Below are 26,070 nucleotides of genomic sequence, written 5' to 3' on the forward strand. Positions count from 1 at the left end.
TGATCTGTCACCAGCTCCATGGTAATGGCAGATGTCTTTCTTTACAGGACTAGAGTGTGGTCTGAATCTATCTAATTATATCATTCATCCAAAGAAAGCAACGTTTGGGTCCATATATAAGGCTAACAAAATAATTTAATTGGATGCCTTCACATCCGTCTGAACCTTCTCCAGGCACCATTTTAATAAAACCATTTATATGAACTTGCAAGATAACTAAATGAGCAGAGTTCTTTATCACCACATAGTGTTTACTTGCTATTCACTTGTTCTGTCTTTCTTTACTCTCAGTGAGTCTGAACGTAATGTTTCTCCGCAAAGCTGATGTTTACTTCTCATTGAGCTTGCATGAATCAGTACCGTCCAGTCCTTTTTGGTTGAATGTTAAGGTGTACTTGTCTGAAAATCACCTTGATTCTCATGCACAAGGAGGTGGTAATGGCTTAGTACTTTGAGCAGCCCTAATATGAGTAGTGGTTGAAGGCATGCAAGCCACCTCTGCTCTGAACAAATACATATTAATGAATGAAGGTTTAATTATGTCATCTTGCGTATTGGCTTCCTATCCCTATTCTGTCGTTATCAGTTAAAAGATTCAATAAAGCTTCTCGGAAGGTACTAACCCAGCTATAGGTTTCATTCCAGTATTCATGACTGATTGGTCCTAAATCAAACGAAAGGGTGCAGTGAGACTGAGAATGGCCACCCTTCCTATAATCTGTGAAGACTTGGAAACTGCTTTGGATTTCTCTGCACCTATGAACAGAGTTTGGGCAGAACAACATTGTTGAGAAAATAGGGAGGGTGGGTGAGTCATTAGAGCTGCACGTGGATCAGTAGGTGTGAGGCGCTTTTGTCCATTAGGTTGAGTACCTTTGATATATAGGCTCTGCGTACTCTATCATTCACAGGTAGTTGAATGTTGTGAATCTGTTTTATGGGTACAGTCCCTGCTCAAGCTTGCGTGTGGCTCCTCAGTCTTGGATAGATGAGAAACCTGCCTCTCGAGAGCGTTTTCTCATGGTCAGTCGAAGTCCGTTCCTTCAGTCGGTCTAGTGCACGCCTTCGAGAGAACTGGACTTTGCACATGCTCTCAGGTCAGAGGCAATTCGGTCACAGCAGATCAGCTTCCCTTCTTCCCCCAGGACAATGCAGTCTCAAGCTGTACTTTATTTTTCATGTTAGCTTTCAGAGAATAGTCCTGAAAATTCAGCTCTTACCTACTCTTCTTTTAGTCTGTTAGCAGAGTTTCTTATCAACAGTGAAACAAGTGCAAACTAATTGTTCTTGAATGCCAGAAAATATGCTACATTTTACTACAGGTAAAAGGTTTCCTGGCCCAGGTTTGAGTTTTACTGCATTCTGACTTTCCTTTCCTCTTCTCTTGGGAGGGTGAGAGTGACTTAAAGAACAGATGCAAAAGTTAAATTGCGTATTGATCATCCTAACTCAAACATCAGCACAAGGATTAGATGGCTTTCTGGTGAAGTTCATTTTACTGATGATGGGCAGAGGCTTGGCCGAGTGTATATTCCTGCTTAGCCCCATCTATATTTAAGACTTTAACCAGGTTTCTGAAGCGTAGACCCAATGGGCAGCTCTATGTGACAGATATGGTTGTGCTCCACCATCACAGCTAGTCACTGCATGCTTATAAAAAGGCTCTACTTCAACCACTCACCCAACATAAGTGACATCCCACCCAAAACCTATAGCACACAATCTAGAATACTGCCTCCATTGCCTTGGCCATTGGGTCTCCCGCTAGATTTAGTGGCTTTGCGTGAAATGTACATTACTTATGGGTCATAAGTGTTTTTCAGGACATTTTTCTGTTATTGTGAAATATCATTCTTGCCCCCCTACCATATTACATTTTTCAACTTCATCTATTCATATATGAAGGGCAGCATAGTCCAGGATGTTTGAGTGTTTGTCGTGTGGATTTAAACCTCAAATAGATATATCTGGATCTTGGTGGAACCATGCCCTTATACACAATTATTCCACTAGGCTCAAAGTATTTTATCGTTTTTTTATTATTATTAGAAGTGAACTGATTTAATTTCACACAACTGGGGTCACATCACCTCACTCCTGGTTGCCTTCCTTTTTGTGTGTAATTGTACCGCATGTGGTCACGTCACTGTGGTTGGCTTATGAAGTAACTGCTCTTACAGTGGTGTTCCATTGATAAATGTACGTGCCCTGAAACCCCTTAAGCATTTGGCTATAATTTAGTAGCATCAATGACCTAAGAGGCAAGTGAAGAACGCGGTGCGTACCAAATGCTTGCTCTCCAGTATGGTTAGCAAGTGTCCTCTCGAATAGTTCTTTCATTTTTCTCAATGTCTTCTTTTGCCAAAAGTACTTGTTAATCCATCTGTTCTTCCTCTTTCCAGCTTCCCATGGTCTTAAAAGTACCCAGACTTAACTTCTCGCCTTTGGCACTGTGTGACAGACCATTCTCTCTCCTTGGTTTTGGAGACGTCCTGGTTCCAGGTAATGTGAAGAATGGGCAGCAGGAGGGTGGCATAACATTTGTACCCATTTATCACGGGTGAAGGAATGATGTGAGCCCATGGTGTTTTTTAAGACAATTTCACAGCTTTTTTTTAATACAGTGCACAATTTGCAGTGAGGTGGACCAAAGCAGGAAAGGCTCCTTGTAAGGTTGCAGACATTGGTGTACATTTAATCTCTCATTCCACATGGACAAGAAGTAAATGCCTGACTCTAAAATTATAACTTTTTGTATGCATGTGTTCGAGGCATGTGGGCTGCTAAATTCATATCTTAGCATTAGATCGCCGCCTAGTGTTGGGTCCGGATGATCGCACATTGTTGTCCTGGAAGAGTCTTCGAAGTATCCTGAGATAGGTGGCTCCTCCCCTGGACTACAGTGCGCATGGGCATCGGCTCCATCCCCAGATTGTTTTTTTCCGCCATTGGGTTTGGATGCGGTCTCGACTTCTCTCTGTCGGAACCGAGTAAAACTAACTTTTTAAGGCCAAAAGGCCTTGTATTTATAGCGTCGGTATTGTTTGCGCACGGTCTCGAGTTCTTCCGACTCTTGGAGTCGGATTCAGCGGAGTTTTTTCACTCTTCGGACATCGAGGCCTTCTCATCGCGACACGACCACGACTTTCCAGCATGGAGCGGAGTCCGTTTAAGTACTGTCCGCTCTGTGGGTCCAAGTACCCACATATAGACCTGCACCCGGTCTGTAACAAATGCCTTTCACCGGACCATGACGACGGCAAGTGCAAGGCTTGCGCACAATTCAGGTCTAAAAAGACTCTCAAGCTTCGGCGCGCGGTGCGCCTGGAGGCTAGACAAGCGGCCCCGGATCCAGAAAACATCTTCGGCGACCAAGAAGAAGATGAACAGGGTCATCATCTCCAAATATCCCCACCCGAAACGGAGGTTGAGGCGGATCCGGTAGACGACGACGGAGTCGTGGATCAAGGCCTTGAATACGTCGACGAGGTAGGGGACGTCGAAGAGATTTATGGGGCCGCGGCAGATAGCTCAGGGGACGAGCTATGCCCCGAAGGTTTCTAAGATCACGATCGGGTCACGGGATCGCCAGTTGGCCTTACCCAAGACCCCGTACCGCAAGCCACGGCCCCGCCTTCAGGCCCGGCCACGGACATACTTGCTGGGCAGGCCGGATCGAAACCGAAACCTACGGTATCGACTACACCTAAAATGGCCGACCCGAAAACGAAAACGAAACTTATGGACTCGAGCGTCCCTAAAATGGCGGCCGGCCCACAGAAAACTACTGCACCCGCCGCCGCATCGGCTCCGTCGACCTCCGGTCCACAGAAGTCGAAGAAATCGGTCGATTCCACAGGGTCAAAATCGGCGCCAGAGGAGGGATCCTCTAAGAAGGGTGGTCGGCACGGATCAAACGCTGCGACACCGTCTAAGCACGCCAAGGCCAGCGGCACGGCTCCGGTTCCGACTGGGACTCCGTTCGTCGGTCGCGTAGTGGAGTCGGAGGCGACACAAGCACACGGATCGACGGCTGGCACATCTGCGCATCGATCCAAGGACTCTGGGTCGGCGGCTACTGCATCGGCCTCCAAGACTCAGAAAGGCCACCATGACGTCGGATCCGAGGGGAAGGTCAAGACATCCTCGTCAGCGCCAAAAGCCACTGTAAGTGAAGTGTCCCCCATCGCCGCTTCGCTACAGAGAATCAGGGACAAGGCCGCTGCTACGTCGGCTCCGTTGCCGTCGCCTCGGACGCCGAAGGACACTCCGGCAAAGCCTAAGAGTAAGCTTCTCTTCCTTCTGCCGCCGAAAGAGGCTCCGAAGGCCTTTTCTACGAAATCGACGCCAAAGAAGTCGGATTCTTCTACGGCAGGGGTACCTTCAGGTCGAGAACTCGAATCAGAGGGCGATTCTGAGCACTTCATCGACGCCAACACAGGCAAATTAACCCTATACAAAAGGAGGATCACTTCGGAGCCTCTGGACTCCTATGTCATCCCACTAAAGAAGAAAAGGGTTCCTCAGGACGCTTCTAGCCTCATAGAACCTATCCAGCCTCCTCCAAGAAGAAGCCCTACTCCCTCACCAGAACACTCTGAGGGTGAGGGATATGATGAAGATGACCAATACACCTTCCCCATCAATGAACCAGATGCACATCCAGATGCATATGATGACATTGGTGACCAAAGCACCCAAAGTGTGGGGCAAGACCCACAGGCTTTCAGTGCACGTGCATCCCCAACAGAGGATTCTGCAGGTTTTCATGCACTCATTGAGAGGGCAGCTGCTAATCATGATGTGGACATGCATGCTGACCCAGTGGAAGAGGACTTTCTCTTTGACACTTTTTCAGTCTCTGAAAGAACTGTGAAAACGCTGCCTATGCTCAAGGGAGTCCTCAAGCATGCAGCTGACATCTTTAAAGAACCTACCAGAGCGAGAGTGGTCAATCCACGTATCGAGAAAAAGTACAGACCAGCACCTGCAGACCCTGCATACATTCGGGGACAGTTGCCACTAGACTCTCTTGTGGTCGCAAATGCCAGAAAACGGGCCAACTCCCAGACGACGGGTGAAGCTCCTCCCCCAGACAAGGAGTCCAAGGTGCTAGAGGCAGGGGGCAAAAGAGTGGCGGCACAAGCTACCAACTTTTGGCGTATTGCAAATACACAAGCACTCTTAGCACGTTACGATAGGGCGCATTACGACACCCTAGAGCAGATTGTACAACACCTGCCTCCAAAGTTTCAAGAGGGCACCAAACTGCTTATAGAGGAAGGGAAACTGATCTCCAACGCAGCCATCAAGTGTGCACTTGACGCCGCAGACACAGCAGCTAGGGCGATCAACACTAGCGTCATGCTGAGACGACAAGCTTGGCTCCGCATATCAGGGTTTAAACCTGATATTCAGACAACCATACTTAATCAGCCAGTCAATCCTGATAGACTGTTTGGTCCAGATGTTGACACCACCCTCGAAAAGATAAAAAAGGACACAGAAACTGCTAAGTCCATGGGGGCCCTACAATCGCAACAGTTTCGTGGCAATAATTTTCGTCGCTCAGGTGCACGTGGAGTCACCAGAGGACAAATGGGTCAACAATCGCAATTCTCAAGAGGTGGAGCACAATCCTCGTTCACAAAACAGAACAAGGGAGGTTACAGAAATAACAGCAACAGAGGTCGCGGCAGAGGAAACAACAACTCCCGCTCCTCTACCCCAAGCAAACAGTGACTCTCTGTCACTGCCCCCCGACCACTTAACACCTGTCGGGGGGAGACTGCAGCAGTTCCTGCCCGTCTGGAGAAACATCACCACAGACAGGTGGGTGCGACAACTAGTCCAGTATGGTTATTGCCTAGAGTTGAAATCCACTCCACCCAACATTCCGCCAAGGCAAAGGCCTATGTCCGCAGAGCACTTGCACTTATTGCAGCAGGAAGTAGTGGCGATGCTGCACAAAGGCGCAATCGAGCTCGTGCCGGTGGGAGAGGAAGGCACAGGGGTATATTCCCTGTACTTCCTTATTCCAAAGAAGGACGGATCTCTCAGACCCATTCTAGATCTACGTCCCCTCAACCTGTACATCCTATCAGAACATTTCCATATGCTTACACTGCAGCAGATTCTTCCCTTGTTAAACCAAGGGGACTTCTTAGCAACCTTAGATCTCAAGGATGCTTATTTCCACATTCCACTACACCCGTCCCACAGGAAATACCTCAGGTTCACTATTCAAGGCAAGCATTACCAGTTCAAGGTCCTACCCTTCGGAGTCACCACAGCCCCAAGGGTGTTTACCAAGTGTCTGGCGACAGTAGCAGCGCACCTCAGGAGGCGGAACATCCATGTTTACCCCTACCTGGACGACTGGCTCGTTCAAGCCAAGTCGGAACGACAGTGCGCCGCGGACATGTCGACCACCATTCACCTCCTTCACAATCTAGGTTTCTCGTTGAACTACCCAAAGTCGCATCTTCAGCCGGCACATGTCCGGCAGTTTCTAGGTGCGACGATCAATACCCTGACGGCCATGGCTCAACCAAACCAAGTCAGGATAGACAGCATGCAGTCTCTAATCCAGAAGTTCAGACCACAACACTCGCTTCCAGCGAGAGTGTTCATGCAGTTGATAGGCATGATGGCCTCCTGCATCTTCATAGTCCCTCACGCACGGTTACATATGCGCCCGCTCCAGGAGTGCTTAGCAAATCAGTGGACACAGGCTCAGGGACAATTGACAGACCTAGTGTTGGTTACCAGTCGGGCATACGACTCTCTGCATTGGTGGACTCCACACAACCTTTGCAAGGGCCGACTGTTCCAAGAGCCAGTGCCACAGATTATCCTGAAAACGGACGCATCTCTCCAGGGATGGGGCGCTCATCTGCTCACTTACACAGTGCAGGGACTATGGACGACGCAACAACAGAGGATGCACATCAATTATCTGGAACTGATGGCAATCTTCATGGCGATCAAGTCCTTCATTGTACATCTGTGCAACAAGGTAGTGTTAGTCCGGACGGACAACATGACCGCGATGTACTACATTCAAAAGCGGGGAGGCACCCACTCGCCACAGCTGTCTCATCTGGCTCAGAGCATGTGGAAGTGGGCCATTCAGAGGAACATTTTCCTCATGGCAGAACACCTCCCGGGAAAGGACAATCAGATGGCGGATCTGCTCAGCAGGTACAGCCATCAAATGCACGAGTGGGGGATACACCCATCTGTCCTCCACCCGTACTTCCAGCAGTGGGGTCATCCGGAGATAGACCTGTTTGCCACAAAAGAAAACGCAAAATGCCAACACTTTGCCGCCAGGTTCCCTCACCCACAGTCGCAGGGGAATGCGATATGGATGAACTGGTCAGGCAAATTTGCGTACGCTTTTCCGCCAGCCCCTCTGATACCGCTGGTGGCAAGAAAGCTAAGGCAGCACGCGATGACTCTCATCCTAGTTGCTCCAACGTGGGCGCGCCAAGCATGGTACACCACGTTCCTCGAACTCTCAGTGGTGCCGCATCAAAGACTGCGCCTCACGCCCAGACTTTTGACGCAGAACCATGGAGAAATTCAGCATCCAGATCCGCAACAGCTCAACCTGGCGATCTGGCTCCTGAAGTCCTAGAGTTTGGATACCTTAACCTACCTCCGGAATGCATGGACATCATCAAGGAGGCAAGGAAGCCAACTACCAGAGCATGCTATGCTGCGAAATGGAAGCGTTTTGTCATTTACTGTACAGCCAATGACATCAACCCGCTAGATGCATCTATCCCTAACATCATTTGCTATCTGTTGCATCTTTACAAGTGCAATCTAGCGTACACTTCCATTCGAATACATCTATCCGCCATAGCGGCTTATCTTCAGAACAGGCAGCATCTCTCTGTCTTCAGAGTGCCTGCCGTTAAAGCTTTCCTTGAAGGTCTGAAACGAGTCATTCCCCCAAGAACACCACCAGCTCCGGTGTGGAACCTCAATGTGGTCCTCACCAGACTGATGGGACCACCTTTTGAGCCACTGCACTCGTGTGAACTCCAGTTCCTAACGTGGAAAGTAGCTTTCCTAATAGCTATTACGTCACTGAGGCGGGTTAGTGAGCTACAAGCGCTCACAATCCAAGAGCCTTTCATTCAGATTCATCCAAATAGGGTAGTGCTACGCACTAACCCCAAATTCCTTCCGAAGGTGGTGTCACAGTTTCATCTCAACCAAACTATTGACTTGCCGGCATTCTTTCAAAACCCACAAACGGTAGCGGAAAGAATGCTCCATACCTTAGATGTACGGAGGGCGTTGATGTACTACATAGACAGGACACAACCCTTTAGAAAGACAAAACAACTTTTTGTTGCCTTCGCACCACAACACAAAGGCAACCCTATTTCCAAAGCAGGAATAGCCAGGTGGATTGTTAAGTGCATCCAAATATGTTATCAAAAGGCTAAGCGCACTCTAACGATACCCCCAAGAGCGCACTCCACACGCAAATTGGGGGCATCCATGGCTTTCCTAGGGAACATTCCTTTAGAGGACATTTGCAGAGCAGCCACATGGGTTACACCACATACCTTTACAAAACACTACTGTGTTGATGTGCATTCCAAGCAGCAAGCTGCTGTAGGACAGGCTGTTCTCAAGACACTCTTTCAGGTTTCTGCAGCTGGCACGGGCAACCGCCGCTGATGGAGGGACTGCTATGTATTCTATGCTAAGATATGAATTTAGCAGCCCACATGCCTCGAACTGAATATGCTACTTACCAGTATGCATCTGTTCTTGGCATGTAGGGCTGCTAACATTCATATCGCCCACCCTCCTCCCCGGTGCCTGTTGCAGCTGCAGATATACTATTGTATTCAGTCATTAGCATGGACATCCTTTACACTTTTCACTCCATCTTCTGCCACAATGGCGAAAAACAATCTGGGGATGGAGCCGATGCCCATGCGCACTGTAGTCCAGGGGAGGAGCCACCTATCTCAGGATACTTCGAAGACTCTTCCAGGACAACAATGTGCGATCATCCGGACCCAACACTAGGCGGCGATCTAATGCTAAGATATGAATGTTAGCAGCCCTACATGCCAAGAACAGATGCATACTGGTAAGTAGCATATTCATTTCAGCGTCAGACTGGGTAGCATATGTAATCTTATTTCTCTGAGAAGGAATAGCTTCAGAACTAAACCTCTAACACGTTTGGGTCTCAGACTCTAGTCCCACTTGGCTTGTCCTTTTAATAACCTGTACATGAGTTTGGTGCTTTTATTGCACCATATTTCACAGACAATGAATATTATTTTGTGGATATGACATCATTTCTGTTCGATAAAGGTTTCAGTCAACAGGGCACCAAGTGCCTCCTTGATTTTCTACACTCCATTAAAGTAATTTCTAAACGCATTTAGAATGACCGCCACAAACCACTGTTTACAGCTTTACAATTGCCCATTGAATGCAAGCAGATGCCACACTTCTAATTCATGTTTGGGCCTTTTGATAATTGTGCCTTTTAGGCAGCAGTTGCAAAAGTGTGAGTGCTACAGACTAAGTGCTTTACAACAAAGCAAAGAATTTTTTATTTCAAAAACTTAAACCAAAATCTCATGAATTACCTTTCTCTACTTGTTACTGCAGACCATCAGATGGTATAGTGCAACATTCCCTTGCTTTCTATAAAGAATTCCATGTTTGGAAAATCATTTTTAGGCTAGCTACACCAAAATAAACATGAGATATACAAAATACATAATGTTTAATCGCTCTACTATGTTCGCTTAATGACATCTTGTGGTTCTAGTTACATTTCCAAACCTTTCTGGAAAAGTAGACCCAGTATCAGACTGAGCCAGCACAAAAAGAACACAATTCATATTTTTGTGCTGTATTTTCTTTTGATTCCAGTATTGAAGTTTCTGGCTACTTCATCTGTAGAGTGACCCTGCCAATTAAATGCATCTCAAAGAAAAATGTAATCCATATGTTTGTATTATGTATGGCTGTAGATGCACCTGCTCTGCATACTTCTGCCATCTAGTGTTGGCCTCAGATGTTACAAGTTATTTTTGTTCAAATAAATCTTTTCAAGTCATGGAGTACACTGTGAATGCTCCCTTAGTTGGTAATGTGCATAGGCATTAACCCCATTGTTAAATCGTTTTTGCTCGATCGGGTACGAAAACCTACCTACGAGGCTCTCAAACTCAAATTGCTCTACATACCATCACTATCTCCACCAGGGACTCTGCAATCTTACTTGGATACGGGCATCCCCAGTATCTATACCACACCTGATGACTACTGCTTTATCTGCATCCCACGGTATTATTATTATGTAGACGCTCCAAGGGACACAGACCTAGAGTCATTTCTAGTCAGAGCCTCCTGCACAGATGGCACAGTCGCATATCATGGGGTCATACAAAAAGAGCTGCATCTTACCATTGGGTAGGCATGCACATCATCCCTGAGGAAGAGACTTCCTTATAACAAGCATTGGGAATGCAATAGGTCTCGCATTAGAAAAGTTGGAGTTATTGGTCTTGTAAATGACATATTTTATTTATTTGTTGGTTTTTAAAATTGCTAAATTGATGGCTTTGTCATTTACAATGCCAATAGTTATAACTTTCGCGAATGTGACACCTATAGCATTTGGAATGCAACATGTTTTGTATTTACGTGACTTAGATGGCAGCTCTGGTCGTTAGGCCACATCTCTAGAGAGCAGGAGAGTGCAGCAGGGGAGAGAAGCACAGCAATGCAATAGGTCTCGCATTAGGAAAGTTTGAGCTATTGGTATTGTAAAGGACACATTTTTTATTTATGTGCTTGTTTTGAAAATAGCGAAATTAATAGCTTTGTTATTTACAATGCCAATAGTTTTATCTTTCGCAAATGTGACACCTATTGTAACACAATATGTGTTGTGAGGGTTGAGGGTGAGGGGTTGAGGGTGACGGGTTGAGGGTGAGTGAGGGTGAGGGGTTGAGGGTGAGTGGTTGAGGGTGAGGGGTTGAGGGTGAGTGAGGGTGAGGGGTTGAGGTTGGGTGAGGGGTTGAGGGTGAGTGAGGGGTTGAGGGTGAGTGAGGGTGAGGGGGTGAGGGTGAGTGAGGGTGAGGGTGAGTGAGGGTGAGGGTGAGTGAGGGTGAGGGTGAGTGAGGGTGAGGGTGAGTGAGGGGGTGAGGGTGAGTGAGGGTGAGTGGGGGTGGGTGAGGGGTTGAGGGTGGGTGAGGGTGAGAGGGTGAGGGGTTGAGGGTGAGGGGTTGAGGGTGAGTGAGGGTGAGGGGTTGAGGGTGAGTGAGGGTTAGGGGTTGAGGGTGAGTGAGGGTGAGGGTGAGTGAGTGAGGGTGAGGGGTTGAGGGTGAGGGTGAGTGAGGGTGAGAGGGTGAGTGAGGGTGAGAGGGTGAGTGAGGGTGAGTGAGGGTGAGGGTGAGTGAGGGTGAGGGTGAGTGAGGGTGAGGGTGAATGAGGGTGAGGGGGAATGAGGGTGAGGGTGAATGAGGGTGAGGGTGAATGAGGGTGAGGGTGAGTGAGGGTGAGGGGTTGAGGGTGAGTGGGGTTGAGGGTGAGGGGTTGAGGGTGGTTGAGGGTGAGGGTGGGTGAGGGGTTGAGGGTGAGTGAGGGTGAGGGGTTGAGGGTGAGGGTGAGGGGTTGAGGGTGGGTGAGGGGTTGAGGGTGAGGGGTTGAGGGTGGGTGAGGGTGAGGGGTTGAGGGTGGGTGAGGGTGAGGGGTTGAGGGTGAGTGAGGGTGAGGGGTTGAGGGTGGGTGAGGGGTTGAGGGTGAGTGAGGGTGAGGGGTTGAGGGTGAGTGAGGGGTTGAGGGTGAGGGTGAGGGGTTGAGGGTGGGTGAGGGGGTGAGGGTGAGGGGGTGAGTGAGGGGTTGAGGGTGAGGGGTTGAGATGGGTTCATATAAGGTTCCAAAGGCGAGGCCTATTGGCTATGCCAGTGCTTGTTTTATTATTACAGTTTTCTGTTTTATTTTTAGCAGTATTTGAATCACGAGTTAATTTCCCTGTAACTGTCTGACACGAACCTCGAACAATTATATGAGCTATGTGCATGTTGTACTATTTTGGAAATCTTGAAAAACTCAAATAACAGATTCAAACAAAACAAGCATTGGAAATGCAATAGGTCTCGCACCATTAGAGTTAGTGCTTTTAGAATTGTTTATGGGTTTTTTTTGTAAATGTTTAGCATTTTTGTTTCCTGTAGCCAATGCTAAAGAATTACAAATAAAAAAAGCCATAAACATTTCTTAAAGCTCTAACTGAAATGGTCTGAGACCTATTGCACTGTGTGAGGGTGAGGGGTTGAGGATGAGTGAGGGTGAGGGTGAGAGTGGGTGAGGGTGAGTGAGGGTGAGGGGTTGAGGGTGAGTGAGGGTGAGGGGTTGAGGGTGAGTGAGAGTGAGGGTGAGTGAGGGTGAGTGAGGGTGAGTGAGGGTGAGGGGTTGAGGGTGAGTGAGAGTGAGGGTGAGTGAGGGTGAGGGGTTGAGGTTGAGGGTGAGGTGTTGAGGGTGAGTGAGGGTGAGGGTGAGTGAGGGTGAGGGTGAGTGAGGTGTTGAGGGTGAGTGAGGGTGAGGGTGAGTTAGGGTGAGGGGTTGAGGGTGAGTGAGAGTAGTTGAGGCTGAGTGAGGGTGAGTGAGAGTGAGGGTGAGTGAGGGGTTGAGGGTGAAGGTTTGAGGGTGAGGGTGAGCACACAAGCTTAGGAGTATGTCTTAGCACAACTTGCCCTCACCAATCACCTTTCACTTCTCAGGGCCTATGGACTTTCAAGGCTACAGATAGCATCTGCCATGTGCCTTAGAGGAACATTTATGTTTTAAAAATGTATTTGACAAATAATTATCGATCCATAGTTCAGCGCCGGCGAGATTATGCATTTTTGATATTTTTTGTTGCTGCACAGGCACTCGTGAGCATCATCTTTACCAGACTATACTATGGGTGGGCCGAGAGTTAGGCAGTCCAGGATCTGGGTGTTGCCATTTTAGAATGGCCCCTTACTTGCCAACTGATGGAGAATTGTTGGGTGGTCTCACTACTACTCGCTGATCTTGTAATTCATGCTCTAATACAAATGAACACTAAATAGCTTTTTATTCACCATCTCAGCAAGAGGCCAACAATTGAATAAGCAGAGTGTGAACCCTTCAGTGAACAGCACCAGTGTAAGTTGTGGATGACTTGAGGATTGTCGCTCATATTTTAACAGATTCGTAACTATTTCACATACATCTTTTTAGTACGAAAGATTCGCTGTTTTTTATTTTCTCATCTCTGATGCATATTACTTGTTTCTTTTCATTCCTGCATAAACCATAGAGCCAACTCGGCACAAACGTGTTATAATGTGGTCAGAGGGAGGGGCACTAGATGACGAGATGTGGACTACCGCCACATTATGCAAGCTTGCCAGAGCCTCTGTGCCTTGTGGTAAACTACAGCTGTTCTTGAAGTGCTCAGAGCTGCTTCTTCATTCAACGTAAGCCATCGCTTCACTCCAATGAGAGCATCTGAGCATCCTGAAATTGACGTCCTTTGCATAATAAAAGTGTTTACATACCTCAAGCTTCTTTCTCTAGGATTCTTTCTGTAGGATTTCCTTCTGTTTCCTGCTCAATGGTTTCTTCAATGAAATGTTCTTAATTGCTTGTTTCTTTGCTGATTTTTTGGAGAGCAGAACTAGAGCACAGCTTGTAGCTACTCCTTTCAGTCTTTCGTCATATTTCAGTTACTGGTGCGTGTACTGCATCATTGAGGCACACGGCCCTGGTGCTGGGTGTGCAGGGTCGATTTTTACATTGACACAAACATGGGAAATAAGTGGTGCAAATTGAAATTATACTGTTTTCGTGCATGCTATTTAAAAAACAAAAATACGCTATTCCCTCAAAGTTATTACCAGCAAAATAACGAGAGTGTAGTTTGCACAAAGCTCTAAAATAGCACTGGAAACAAAGACAACAAGTGAAAGCAAGTTGCGGTAAAGCGGGTTTGGGCTTTCATTTAATGTTATTCCCGAAATGTGCTCCAGGCAACACGTTAATCTCTTTGTACGTCGTGTTTGTGCTGCATATTTGGAGGCTTGACAATAACATGCTAGTTGGGGCTGAGCAACACCAAAATGGTTAAAGGGACTGTAAGAAGGGACGGTGCAAGGAAAACAAACTGCGAGGGGCGGAAGGAAGGAGACAATGTAAAAAAAATTCAAATGAAAAGAAGCGAGACGGGTCAATTACATGTTCCCTCCAAGCGCAATGCCGCTGCCAGCAGCGGCAGAGCAAGAAAGTCAGCACAAACAAACGGTGCGAAGAGGTGGCTCAACATATAACGATGCCGACTTTGGAGAAGGAGAACAGGGTTCGAGCCTCAGCGTGGGCGGCATCATTAATTATAAATTAAATAAACTGAGATCTCCTGCATATTAAATATAAATAAATAAACAGCGTGCGTGGGGTGAGGGCAGGAAGCTGCCAGCTATTTAAAAAACAAAAATACGCTATTCCCTCAAAGTTATTACCAGCAAAATAACGAGAGTGTAGTTTGCACAAAGCTCTAAAATAGCACTGGAAACAAAGACAACAAGTGAAAGCAAGTTGCGGTAAAGCGGGTTTGGGCTTTCATTTAATGTTATTCCCGAAATGTGCTCCAGGCAACACGTTAATCTCTTTGTACGTCGTGTTTGTGCTGCATATTTGGAGGCTTGACAATAACATGCTAGTTGGGGCTGAGCAACACCAAAATGGTTAAAGGGACTGTAAGAAGGGACGGTGCAAGGAAAACAAACTGCGAGGGGCGGAAGGAAGGAGACAATGTAAAAAAAATTCAAATGAAAAGAAGCGAGACGGGTCAATTACATGTTCCCTCCAAGCGCAATGCCGCTGCCAGCAGCGGCAGAGCAAGAAAGTCAGCACAAACAAACGGTGCGAAGAGGTGGCTCAACATATAACGATGCCGACTTTGGAGGAGGAGAACAGGGTTCGAGCCTCAGCGTGGGCGGCATCATTAATTATAAATTAAATAAACTGAGATCTCCTGCATATTAAATATAAATAAATAAACAGCGTGCGTGGGGTGAGGGCAGGAAGCTGCCAGATATGGAAATACCAGCATCAAAGAAAACAAGACGGAGGGAAGAGAGGGGAGAGGGGAGGGGGGAGGAGAAATGCGACACGGCGGGAAGGGGCAGGCAGGATGACTCAGGGGAGGGGGCGGAGCGGGGCAGAGCGGCATGTGGGTGTGAAGAAGCCGGGCCTTTGAAGTGAAGCTAAGCTTCACTTCAAAGGTGTCGGAGGAATGCGGGCGGCTGTGCACGCGCTTTTAAGCTCAATGCACATGCGCATTGAGCTTAAAAGTCACGGGCACTGCAAGGAATCGCCACGATTCCTTGCAAGTTAGATAAAGAGTAGATGAGCCCCTATAGTCTCGCTTGCTCGATGCGCATGCGCATCGACAGGCGAGACCTAAAAATCACTACATCGTTACGTGCTTCATGTGCAGATTTTCAACCCCACATCCTACTGCCTTGATTCTATTGCGCGCGCTGTTCCAAGCTGTGCACGTCAGCCTCCTGAGACATTTGTGTACCAATGCGTGCCGTCATGGTTGTGTGACGTTTTCTCCGTGCATGCTGGGAATGTCACACACGCTCAGTATAATGTGCTTGAGTAGAGTGTGCTAAATATGGACAACCTTTCACTGCTCACACAGTTTATTATTGCAACAGAAGCTTATATGCAGGAACGCATTGAGGCAACTTTCAAGACTTAACTAGCTTTGAGGTGTGTTTGACTTGTTAAAGTATGGCTTCAAATAAGTTATTTAATCATTAACCCAGTCCATTTCTCCAGATTCCTGGTAAACCACAGGTCAAATGGCAACTGTGATTTAGAGCATATGAGAACTGTATTATCGCAAATGATGGAAAAGATATCTCACCTGAAAGAAAAACAAGAAAGGAAACAAGACGGAGGGCATTGCTGTGGGGAGTGGGGGGGGAGGAGAAATGCACACGGCGGGCAGGGGAGGGGGCGGAGCGGGGAGAGCGGCATGAGGGTGTGAAGCAGCCGGGGCCTTTGAAGTGAAGCTAAGCTTCACTTCAAAGGTGTGGGAGGAGTGCGGCTGAGGGAACAGACGGCGATTTGGTGATGTGCACGCGCATTTTAGGTCAATGCGCTTGCGCATTGACCTAAAAGCCACGGGCACAGCACCAAATCGCCACAGTTAGGTAAACTTTGTTTAAAGCCCTATAGTCTCGCTTCTCTCAATGCGCATGCGCATTGATAGGTCACGAGACCTAAAAACACTCTCAAAGTAGGACCACCTATGCAATTTTTCCACAGGCACATCACAGAGTCTGTCAGGACCTGGGTGCTTACTACAAGAGTGGATAAAAAGCCAGACCATCTCCCACTAATCCTACCTATACGGTGGGACACATTCCTCCAGACTCTGTTAGTGCACACCATCGGTGAATGTGCAGTTGCACAAGCCAAAGGGGTTGCCCCCCCTCCCTTCCCCAATAGGGAGAGCAAAATAATTCATGCTGCAAGTAAAATGGTCAAGGTGGGGTCGCCACACATTGGAATATCGCTTATCTGTGGGTCTCACCTCACAGTAGAATAGGGGACAGTGGGAGGAGATGGAGGGTTTGCTATAATAGCTCCCAGAACAGTTTATGAAAAGGGTTGAGGAGATTGTATCTGAGGGCAAAATCATCTCTTAGGCCATCATACGGTGCACATTGGATGACGGCAATGCAGGAGCCTGGAGGTGAACCTCGATCATACTATGATGGCACGAATGGCTCCATATCTCTGGCTTTAATCCACAGGTGCATGAACACCTCATCGATCTACCTTTTGATGGTGGGTATCTCGTTGGTACACAAGCAGACCAAATTTTGATAAAAATGAAGAAAGATAAGGAGATATCTGAGCTTCTACGGGACCTCCAAACACCATCCACTGCTCTTTTATAGGCCGTAGTACATGGCCACTTCTCCAGAACAGCCTCAGTCCTACCAACTCTTGTAGCAATCCTACCACCAACAAGCAGTTAAGGGATACACATGTGGAACATACCTGGGCAGTAACTCGAACAGGGTTGAGATTAAAGGTACTCTGATTAAAGTGGCCTCCACCTCGAAACATTGACTTACCTTTCATCCTTCCCAATCACTTTCATCTATTGGGGAAAGATTGTGACAATTTCTTCCTCGCTGGGACGAAAACACCTTTGATCATTTGGTTTCAAGCATAATTCAACATGGATATTCCCTAGAGCTCCACTAAACTCCACCAAATATTCCACCTCTTCCACACACCCTGAGCACTTAACAACATAGCCGCCTCATCCAAGAAGAGGTACACACACGGCGGGGAAGGGGGGCATTGGAGCTATTTCCCTTAAAACGTCTGCGCAGAAGAGTTCACTCCCCGTGTTTTCGTATCCCCAAAAAGGACGGCTCCCTCATACCAATTCCCTACCTCGGGCCCCTTCCAAAAATATATCCTGACCTTTCCTTATGAGAATCGTACAGTATGTTATCCCCCTACAGCAGCAACCGACTTTGTGACCTGAAGGAAATCTACTACCACTTACCCATTCATTCCATCATCTGCGCTGCCTTCATTTCATGGTACGTGGACAAACCTACCAATTCAAGGTGCTTCCCTTCAGGGTTCCCACAGCCCCAAGGGTGTTTAGAAAATGCCTAGGAGTTGTGGCTGCTCACCTCAGAAGTGGGGACACGTGCCCTTTCCCAAATCTAGACGATTGGATAATCAAAAGCGTGGACAAGCAGGAATGCCTAGCACGCACTTAATGTGCTATCTCCCTTCCCCACAGTTAAGGATTTACTGTAAATGGCAGCTAATTCCACCGTCAGCCCCTATTAATTCAGCCTTTTTTTATGATTGATTCTTAGTGCTGTCACTGGCAAGGCTTATCTTCGCACTCAAAGAGTGCTAGCTTTCTAGGAGCTTCTGTATCTCTTTTTCAGCCAAATCATCGTCTTTCAGTCCGAAGAGTGATGCATTTACTAGAGATGATCTCTCTGTAGTGGTGGAGCAGCAACAACCTGTTGAATGGCAGGCCCTTCAGCGACCCCATTCTGCAAGTGACCATCCCCACAGACTCCTCTCTTGTTGACTGGGAAGTGCATCTCCACAGTTTGACAGTTCTGGGTCAAGATGTCAATTTTCTCCTCTCGCAAGCTCTCCAAAACTTCAGGCCATCTCATTCATCAACAGAGCAAGATCAGAATCGCAAACCCAAGGCAGCTCTATCTGAAAGAGACACGTTAGTATTAGATTCCTTACCTTAGAATATCCCCAGGCGTCAGACTGGATCCGGAAACTTTTGCGGAGCAGTACCCTTGCGCATCGGTAGGCGTCGTCTGCGTCTCCGCGTCCGTCGTCGGCGTCGTGGGCGCCGTGATGACGTCGTCGGAGTACTTAGACGCCGCCTCCGCGTGCTGACGTCAGTTCTTCTTTTTTCCGCACCAGCAAGCGCAGATCTGGAAAAAGCAGTGACCCTAGTCATTTTTTGACTAACTTTTTTGATCCTTTTTAGGGCGAGCTGACGTTAGCATTCATGCGAAGCATGAATGCTGTCAGCTCGCCAACTAATGCTATCCGTATTTGGGAGAGTGGACACCAAAGTGTCACGAGCTTTCCCAGTGTCGGATTTGACCGCGGGAGCGCGCGTCTCACCCGCGCATGCGCAGAGTAACTCAGCATTTTTTTTTTTTTATTTCCCAGCCCCGAACCGAATCAGGTATCAGAGCGCTTCACATATAGGCAGCCCCCACCCCCCACCCCTCTGCATGCGCACACACAGGCGAGCGCAGGCACACGGCAGACACTCGCTCACACACACCCCCCTCCCCCACAGTCACACACACGCACTCCAGACACATACACACGCGCGTGACCCCCATCCCCACCACTTACCGGGCTCTTTCGGCGTGTTCAGTGTCTCATTGCTCCACTTCTTCCTCGGCGGCGGCGGCTGTGGTGGCGGGCGGGACTTCCTGCTGGATTGCAGGCCCCGCCCCCGTCTCAGGCAAAAGTGCCTGACTTCCGTTTTTGTTATTGCTGTTGGGGGACACGGTAACCCGGGACCGGACCCGACCGCACCGGCCGAGGCTGATCTTTTTTATTGTGTTTTAGTTTGCAACTCTTTAACATCTTGGCCTTTGTGAAGCATCAAATGTTGTATTAGTGTACAATCCTTCATGTATGTTCATTTTATTTTTCTCCCTATACAAAGGCTTCCCTGGAATCTAGCTGTCTGTCAGAGCGGTCCTGGCTCCATCCACTGCTGACTCATTGTTTGCAGAGCCACTTTCCCACTTCTTCTCTCCGCCTTCCTACTGCCCGCCTCCGCCTCCTGCTAGCGCTTCCCACCCGTCCTCTAGGCTCCTGCCAAGCTGTGAGCCCCCTCGCATTACAGACAGGAGCTTGCTCGTCTCTATGGTTACTGCAGGGCGCCTGGCACCAAGGACGGGTCCCAGAGCGACCCGCATGTGGCTTTCACGCTATTCCTCTTGTGCAAAGGCTCCGTGCCAGCTATATTTAGATACCCGCCTTCTGAAGGTGAGTGGGTGCACAGTGTATTTTGTGCTTGAAATACGCCCCCACGCCCCTTTCAAAATAGCATCCTATCGACACGCACCCGAGCCGTATAAAGGGACCTCTACAAGACACCCTCGTGGTTGTGGGTGTACCTCCGGATTACTTAGAAGCTACAAGCGGACCGGGACACACCGTTCGTCCCACTGAGCCTGCCGAAACTTGGGGCCATATATAGGAAAACAGGGCATATTACAGCCTCCCGAGTATTATACGCAAGAAACTGAGCACCAAGACTTTGGAACGAAAGAAAGCTCACGAGAACAGACTAATTCCCTGACTCGTCGTCAGTGGAAGAAGTCCTCTCGCTCTACTATGCTGCTTACCCCAGGACATGGTTAGGAGTCTCAACTGATGGTCATGGTAGAATATGGGCACCCACGCGCCTGCTTCTTTTTTCGGAGGCAGTATTATTCACCGCTGCCCTAAGTCAAGTCCTCTTCTTACCCTCTTAAATTCGGACAGAGTAAGTGTGCATTTTCATGCAGAGTAAGTCTGCATTTTGTCTGAATTCTGTTCCGATGACAGCCTTCCAGCTCCTTAAGTCATGTTACCCGAGGAGAAATATTAGACGCTCTGACGGAAAAGTTTAATAAGGAATATTTAAAGAGATAATTTCTGCCCACATTTAAGCATATTTCAGCCTCGTAAGAAGGGTAGGATTTGACGCACTTCTTGTTCCTCTAAAATACATTCTAGTGTCCGTTTGTGTGACTTAAGGAGCAAACCTAGCCTGCTCCTCAAACTTAGACCAAAATGTGGTCGCACTCTGACCATACTTCCCGTTGAGCGACTGCCACTCTCGCCACCCCTTAAAAATAATTATTTCCTTCTTATTGCCTCAGATAACTAAGCTACTCACGCCCTTTCCATGCACATCCCACACCATTGCATCGTTCGATGCACCTTTCACACCACCTTTCTCATCCCTTTTGTGTCTTTATCAGTGGTTTAAAACTTGGCCCTGTACAGGCCTCAACTGCCTTCTTAGTTCGAAGCCTACCAGACAGCTGTCTGAAAGCTTCCCTGGGAATGCAGGTTGCCCCTTACTGTTGGCTTTTTAACTCAGTTAGTTGCTTGCTTTTTATTAGCTGGCTTTATTTGTCCAGCTTGAGTTGGCCCCTCCTGTGTAGCAAACTTTGTTTACACTATCCTTACGAATACTTGCTTTCTGTAAACGTGCGTTTAAATTATGTTCTCACCTTGTTTTTTATAAGATTACACCAAAGCAGTGATATAAGGAGTGATTATGCAAATGTGGGGCGATTGTTTTTTTTTGCTTGCCTGGGCCCATTTTCAATCCCAATCCAACCCTGCCTCCGACCTCACACGGGGGTGTTCTCTGCTTCAGTCACACTTTGTCGTCACTTTGAGGTCCAGAGAGACAGACAACCAGGGGACAGTCCGCCTGTCTCTCGATTTCTGTTTCTGTCTATCACTGCCTCTCTCACGATCTCTCTATTTCTCCCTCTCTCTCTGCCTCTCTCTTTCTTTCTCTATATTATTCCCCCTCCCCCTTTTCTCGAGATGCAGCAAGTGTACTTCGGGGACAATGAAACAAGTGACTTGCTGACACTGAGTCCATGGTAAGGAGAGACCCGCTCTCTGTACTGCACAGTACGTAAAAGAGGTACACCACTACACGCACTCCGGGCTACCTGCTGCCCTTCACTAAGAGGTGTCAAAACACCCCCAGACTGCGGGTGGGAAAGCAGATACTGCAACTATCGGCGTTCAGTGGGCCCCTGCGTCACACAGGTGCGCAACGCCCATTGGGCTCAAAGGGCTTCACACCCCACGCGAGTGTCAGCCCGGGCTGAGACAGATTCTCTGCCCTTCATCTCCACTCTGCCTACTGCTACAATAATTAGCCCCCCTCCCTAAATTTCTAGTACCCCCCCACCCCCCGTAATTTGGCTCTAGTTGAGCCTCTGGTGTCACTGCACCTGTTGCACCAATGGAAGTCACGTCCCTGGCTGGGTCTTTCTTGGCTTTGGACTTTTTGCCATCAAAAGGCCATTCTTTGCGGTCGGTGACCCTGTGGGAAACTCGCCCTAGCCCAGGTGGGCAGCTTACTCGCCCCTCGTGGCCCAGTGATTTTCCACCTAAAGTCGCTCGCACTACTGCCCCCCCGCGTGGCCTGGCCATGCGCAATCTATCTCCCTAAAGTCAAAGCGGTCCAGATGCCATCTCTGCCTCTTATCTGGGGCTGGCGGCTTCCTGAAGGGAACCCCGCAGCGGAGCCCGGGCTCTCGAGGAGAAAACAACCCCGCCCACAGCTGTGTGTGCATCGCCCACGACACCCCAAGGCGCACAGAGGCAGAAACGGGGCAGAACGAGTCTGTGATCGGGCAAACCCTTTGAGAGCTGCTTGCCTTGGGTGATAAAGGCGCTACATTGCGGATTTGCTCCGAGCTTGGTACTAATAATCCTTGGGGCTAAAAGAGCATTTACGTGTCAAAATATTCATTACAAGAACCTGCTACGGGTCTGAGGAGGAAGGTGGTGAGTGCTGGTGAACTGATGAGAATGAATAACTGCCATTTTCTTTCCGCTGCACTGCACTCCTGGTCAAATACACCCCTCCCCCCCAACAACATATCCGATAGCTGCAAAAAAAGGTGTCCCGCATTGGCCTATTACGGCGGTTTTGACTTAGTAAGCACATGCAAAGTATGAGAGGCTGAGTGTGGTGCTTGCGGCAGCCAATGTTGGTAGGAATAGCAGGGAAAAAGGCAATTAAAAGCTGACTGACAGACCTTAACAGGCCCGATAGTGGCCAAGTACCCGGTTCACACAGGGACGTGTCAGGCCAGCCCACCCAGCCCGTGCCCCACAGAGACTCTACCGCCCTCACTCTACCACTCTACCACCCTCACTTTACCACTCTACCGCCCTCACTCTACCACTCTACCCCCTCACTCTACCACTCTACCGCCCTCACTCTGCCCCTCTACCACCCTCACACCCTCATTCAACCACCCTCACTCTACCACTCTACCACCCTCACTCTACCGCTCTACCGCCCTCATTCTATCGCCCTCCCTCTACCGCCCTCACTCTACCACTCTACCGCCCTCACTCTACCACTCTACCGCCCTCACTCTACCGCCCTCACTCTGCCCCTCTACCACCCTCACACCCTCACTCTACCGCCCTCACTCTACCGCCCTCACTCTACCACTCTACCGCCCTCACTTTACCACTCTACCGCCCTCACTCTACCACTCTACCGCCGTCACTTTACCACTCTACCGCCCTCACTCTACCACTCTACCCCCTCACTCTACCACTCTACCGCCCTCACTCTGCCCCTCTACCACCCTCACACCCTCATTCAACCACCCTCACTCTACCACTCTACCACCCTCACTCTACCGCTCTACCGCCCTCATTCTATCGCCCTCCCTCTACCGCCCTCACTCTACCACTCTACCGCCCTCACTCTACCGCCCTCACTCTACCGCCCTCACTCTACCACTCTACCGCCCTCACTCTACTGCTCTACCACCCTCACTCTACCACTCTACCACCCTCACTCTACTCCCCTCCCTCTACTCCCCTCACTCTACCGCCCTCACTCTACCGCCCTCACTCTACCGCCCTCACTCTACCACTCTACCGCCCTCACTCTACCACTCTACCGTCCTCACTCTACCACTCTACCGCCCTCACTCTACTGCCCTCACTCTACCATTCTACCGCCCTCACTCTACCGCCCTCACTCTACCACTCTACCGCTCTCACTCTACCATTGTACTGCCCTCACTCTACCACTCTACCGCCCTCACTCTACCGCCCTCGCTCTACCACTCTACCGCCCTCACTCTACCGCCCTCCCTCACTCCATCTATCGCCCTCCCTCACTCCATCTATCGCCCTCCCTCCCTCTATCTATCACCCTCCCTCCCTCTATCTATCGCCCTCCCTCTATCTATCGTCCTCCCTCTATTGCCCTCTCTCTATCTATCTATCGCCGTACCTCTATCTATCTATCGCCCTCCCTCTATCTATCTGTCGCACTCACTCTATCTATCACATCACCACAGCATCACTCAGCACCACGACAGCATCACTCAGCACCACCACAGCATCACTCAGGGGCACAACAACATCACTATGCGCTACCACAGTATCACTGAACGCCACAGCATCACTCGTCGCCACCACATCACTCATCGCCACCACTGCATCAATATGTGCAACAATTCAACAACAACTGGTTCAAATATGTTTTCTCAATGTTTCAAGCTTTATTACAAATCTCACAAAAATATGTTAATATTCAACTTCTGTTCTTGGATTTTCGTCACAATAAAATAAACTGAACATAATCTACACAAAAGTTATTTACAAAAGTTTAAGCTATTGCCATTATAAATTACAAGAACTTTTATTTAAGTATTAATTAAGAAAAATGAAAAGCCATTGTTATTTGTAATATCAATACATCTAAGTCACGTAAATACAACACATATTGCATTACAAATACTATAGGTGTCACCTTTGCAAAAGTTAAAACTATTGGAATTGTAAATGACAAAGCTATTAATTTAGCTATTTTCAAAACCAACACATAAATATAAAAGTTGTCATTAACAATACCAATAGCTCAAACTTTTCTAATGCGAGACCTATTGCATTGCAAATGCTTGTTGATTGCTTTTCGAAGTCTCTCGACTCCGAACGGTGCCGTAGGGATGCCCGGCTTCAAGCCCTGTGACGATTGCGACCGTCTGATGTCGGTCACGGATCCTCACCGCGTATGTTTGTCTGGTTTGGGCGTCGACCACGACGACAAGGCCTGCTCCGACTGCCGGGCCCTCTCCTCGAAAGCCAGGCGGGAGCGGTCCCGCAGGCGACTCGAACTCCGGCAGTCGGTCCCGCGCCGTGAGAGGTCCCGATCCCATGGGAGGTCGAGGGACAGGTCGCGGGCTCGGAGCCACCACAGCTCCGAGAGTAGGCCGCACTCCTCCGGGTCGAAGTCGTCGTCAGGTAAGCGGCACAAGAAGTCCAAGCGGCGTCATCGCTCCTCGGACTCCCCCCCCCCCCCCCCCCCCCCCCCCCACCCGACGCGGCAGGGGGTTCGGATGACACCGCCCACGCGGCTCCGTCGGAGTCGCGGGCGCCGCGTGCAGCTCCACACCCTCCGGTCCCTGGGCTGAACGCGACGCCGGAGGAGATCGAGCGCTTCCTCATGGCCATGAGGAAACTCTCTCCTCCGACGGGCTCCGCGGCGCCTCAGGGCCCAGCTGACCCGTCTGGGGCCCCTAGCGGGTTGGCGGCTCCGGCCCCGACGCCGCCGATGCCTTCGGGCCCGGCGCCGCAGGTCCCCGTTATCCCGACGCCGCCGGCGCCTTCGGGCCCGGCGCCGAGGGCTCCAGTTGTTCCGGCGCCTTCGGGCCCGACGCCGCTGGTCCTCCTTCGGGATCTGGTTCGTCGCCGGTGGATCTCACGACCTCCCCGGCGTCGGACCCTCAGGTGTCGCCTCCGGCGCCGTCCTCGGGCGGCGCCGGCTCCGGTCCTACCTTCATTCCTGTTCAGCCGTCGGGACGGCCCCGCTGGGCGCCGCTCGTTTGGTGAATTTCACTTTTAGGAACAGGCCCCATTGGTTGAGAACCCTGAATTTCAGGAGATGGGTGATGAAGAGGACTGGGAGGGGTCTGAGGACCCTCTGACCAGGGAGTGTCAGTCTCATGAGGACTGGACAGGAGACCTTGGGGAGGCCAGTGGCCTGGACACCTCTCCAGACACTGGGTTTGTCTCCCCTCCTACCGTGGCTTCGGAGGAGGGGGCAACATATAGTGTGGTGCTGATGAGGGCTGCCAAGGCCTTGGGCCTTGAGCTCCCCGTCGCGGCCATGAGGACCAACCTCCTCACTGAGGTCCTTAAACCGCAGTCAAGCTCGGCCGAGCCTCTGCTGCCCTTTAATGAGGCCTTGACCGACGTTCTTCTGGGCACTTGGTCCAAGCCCGCTACGGGTTCGCCCGTAGATAGGAACGTGGCCAGGCGCCACCGCCCAGCCCCGGGCGACCCATGTTTCCTGTCCTCCCACCCTACCCCCGAGAGCCTGGTCCTCCAGGCCTCCAATTCCCAGACCGCATTCCCGTCCGCCCCCCCGGACCGGGAATCCAAGAGGTATGACCAGTATGGGAAGAAGATCTTCTCATCCCTTAGTCTAGGCCTGCGGTCTTCCAACACCGCCTGCCTCTTGGGACGTTACACCCACTCTGTGTGGGATAAGGTCGCGGAAGTGCTGCCAGAGTGTCCGTTGGAGGTACGGGCCAAACTCGGCCAAGCCCTTGTGGAGGGCCGGGATGCAGCCAAGTATTCCATCAGGTGTGGGCTGGATACCACTGACTCGCTGGGTAGAGCGATGGCAACGACGGTGGCGGTCAGACGCCACGC

At 49.6% G+C, this 26,070-nt stretch overlaps 1 protein-coding gene across 2 annotated transcripts in view; it reads left to right on the plus strand.

The window, feature by feature from the left end:
• Positions 1-26,070, plus strand: part of SPPL2B (signal peptide peptidase like 2B) — a 128,521-nt gene that overhangs the window by 79,086 nt on the left and 23,365 nt on the right. For both annotated transcript variants that reach the window (XM_078668824.1, XM_078668823.1), the window contains exon 12: positions 2,403-2,502. In XM_078668824.1, the coding sequence (XP_078524950.1) occupies positions 2,403-2,502 (100 nt within the window). The remainder of the gene's footprint in view (positions 1-2,402; positions 2,503-26,070) is intronic.

The sequence above is a fragment of the Lissotriton helveticus genome, chromosome 12, assembly GCF_964261635.1.
Source record: "Lissotriton helveticus chromosome 12, aLisHel1.1, whole genome shotgun sequence".
Classification (NCBI taxonomy): domain Eukaryota; kingdom Metazoa; phylum Chordata; class Amphibia; order Caudata; family Salamandridae; genus Lissotriton; species Lissotriton helveticus.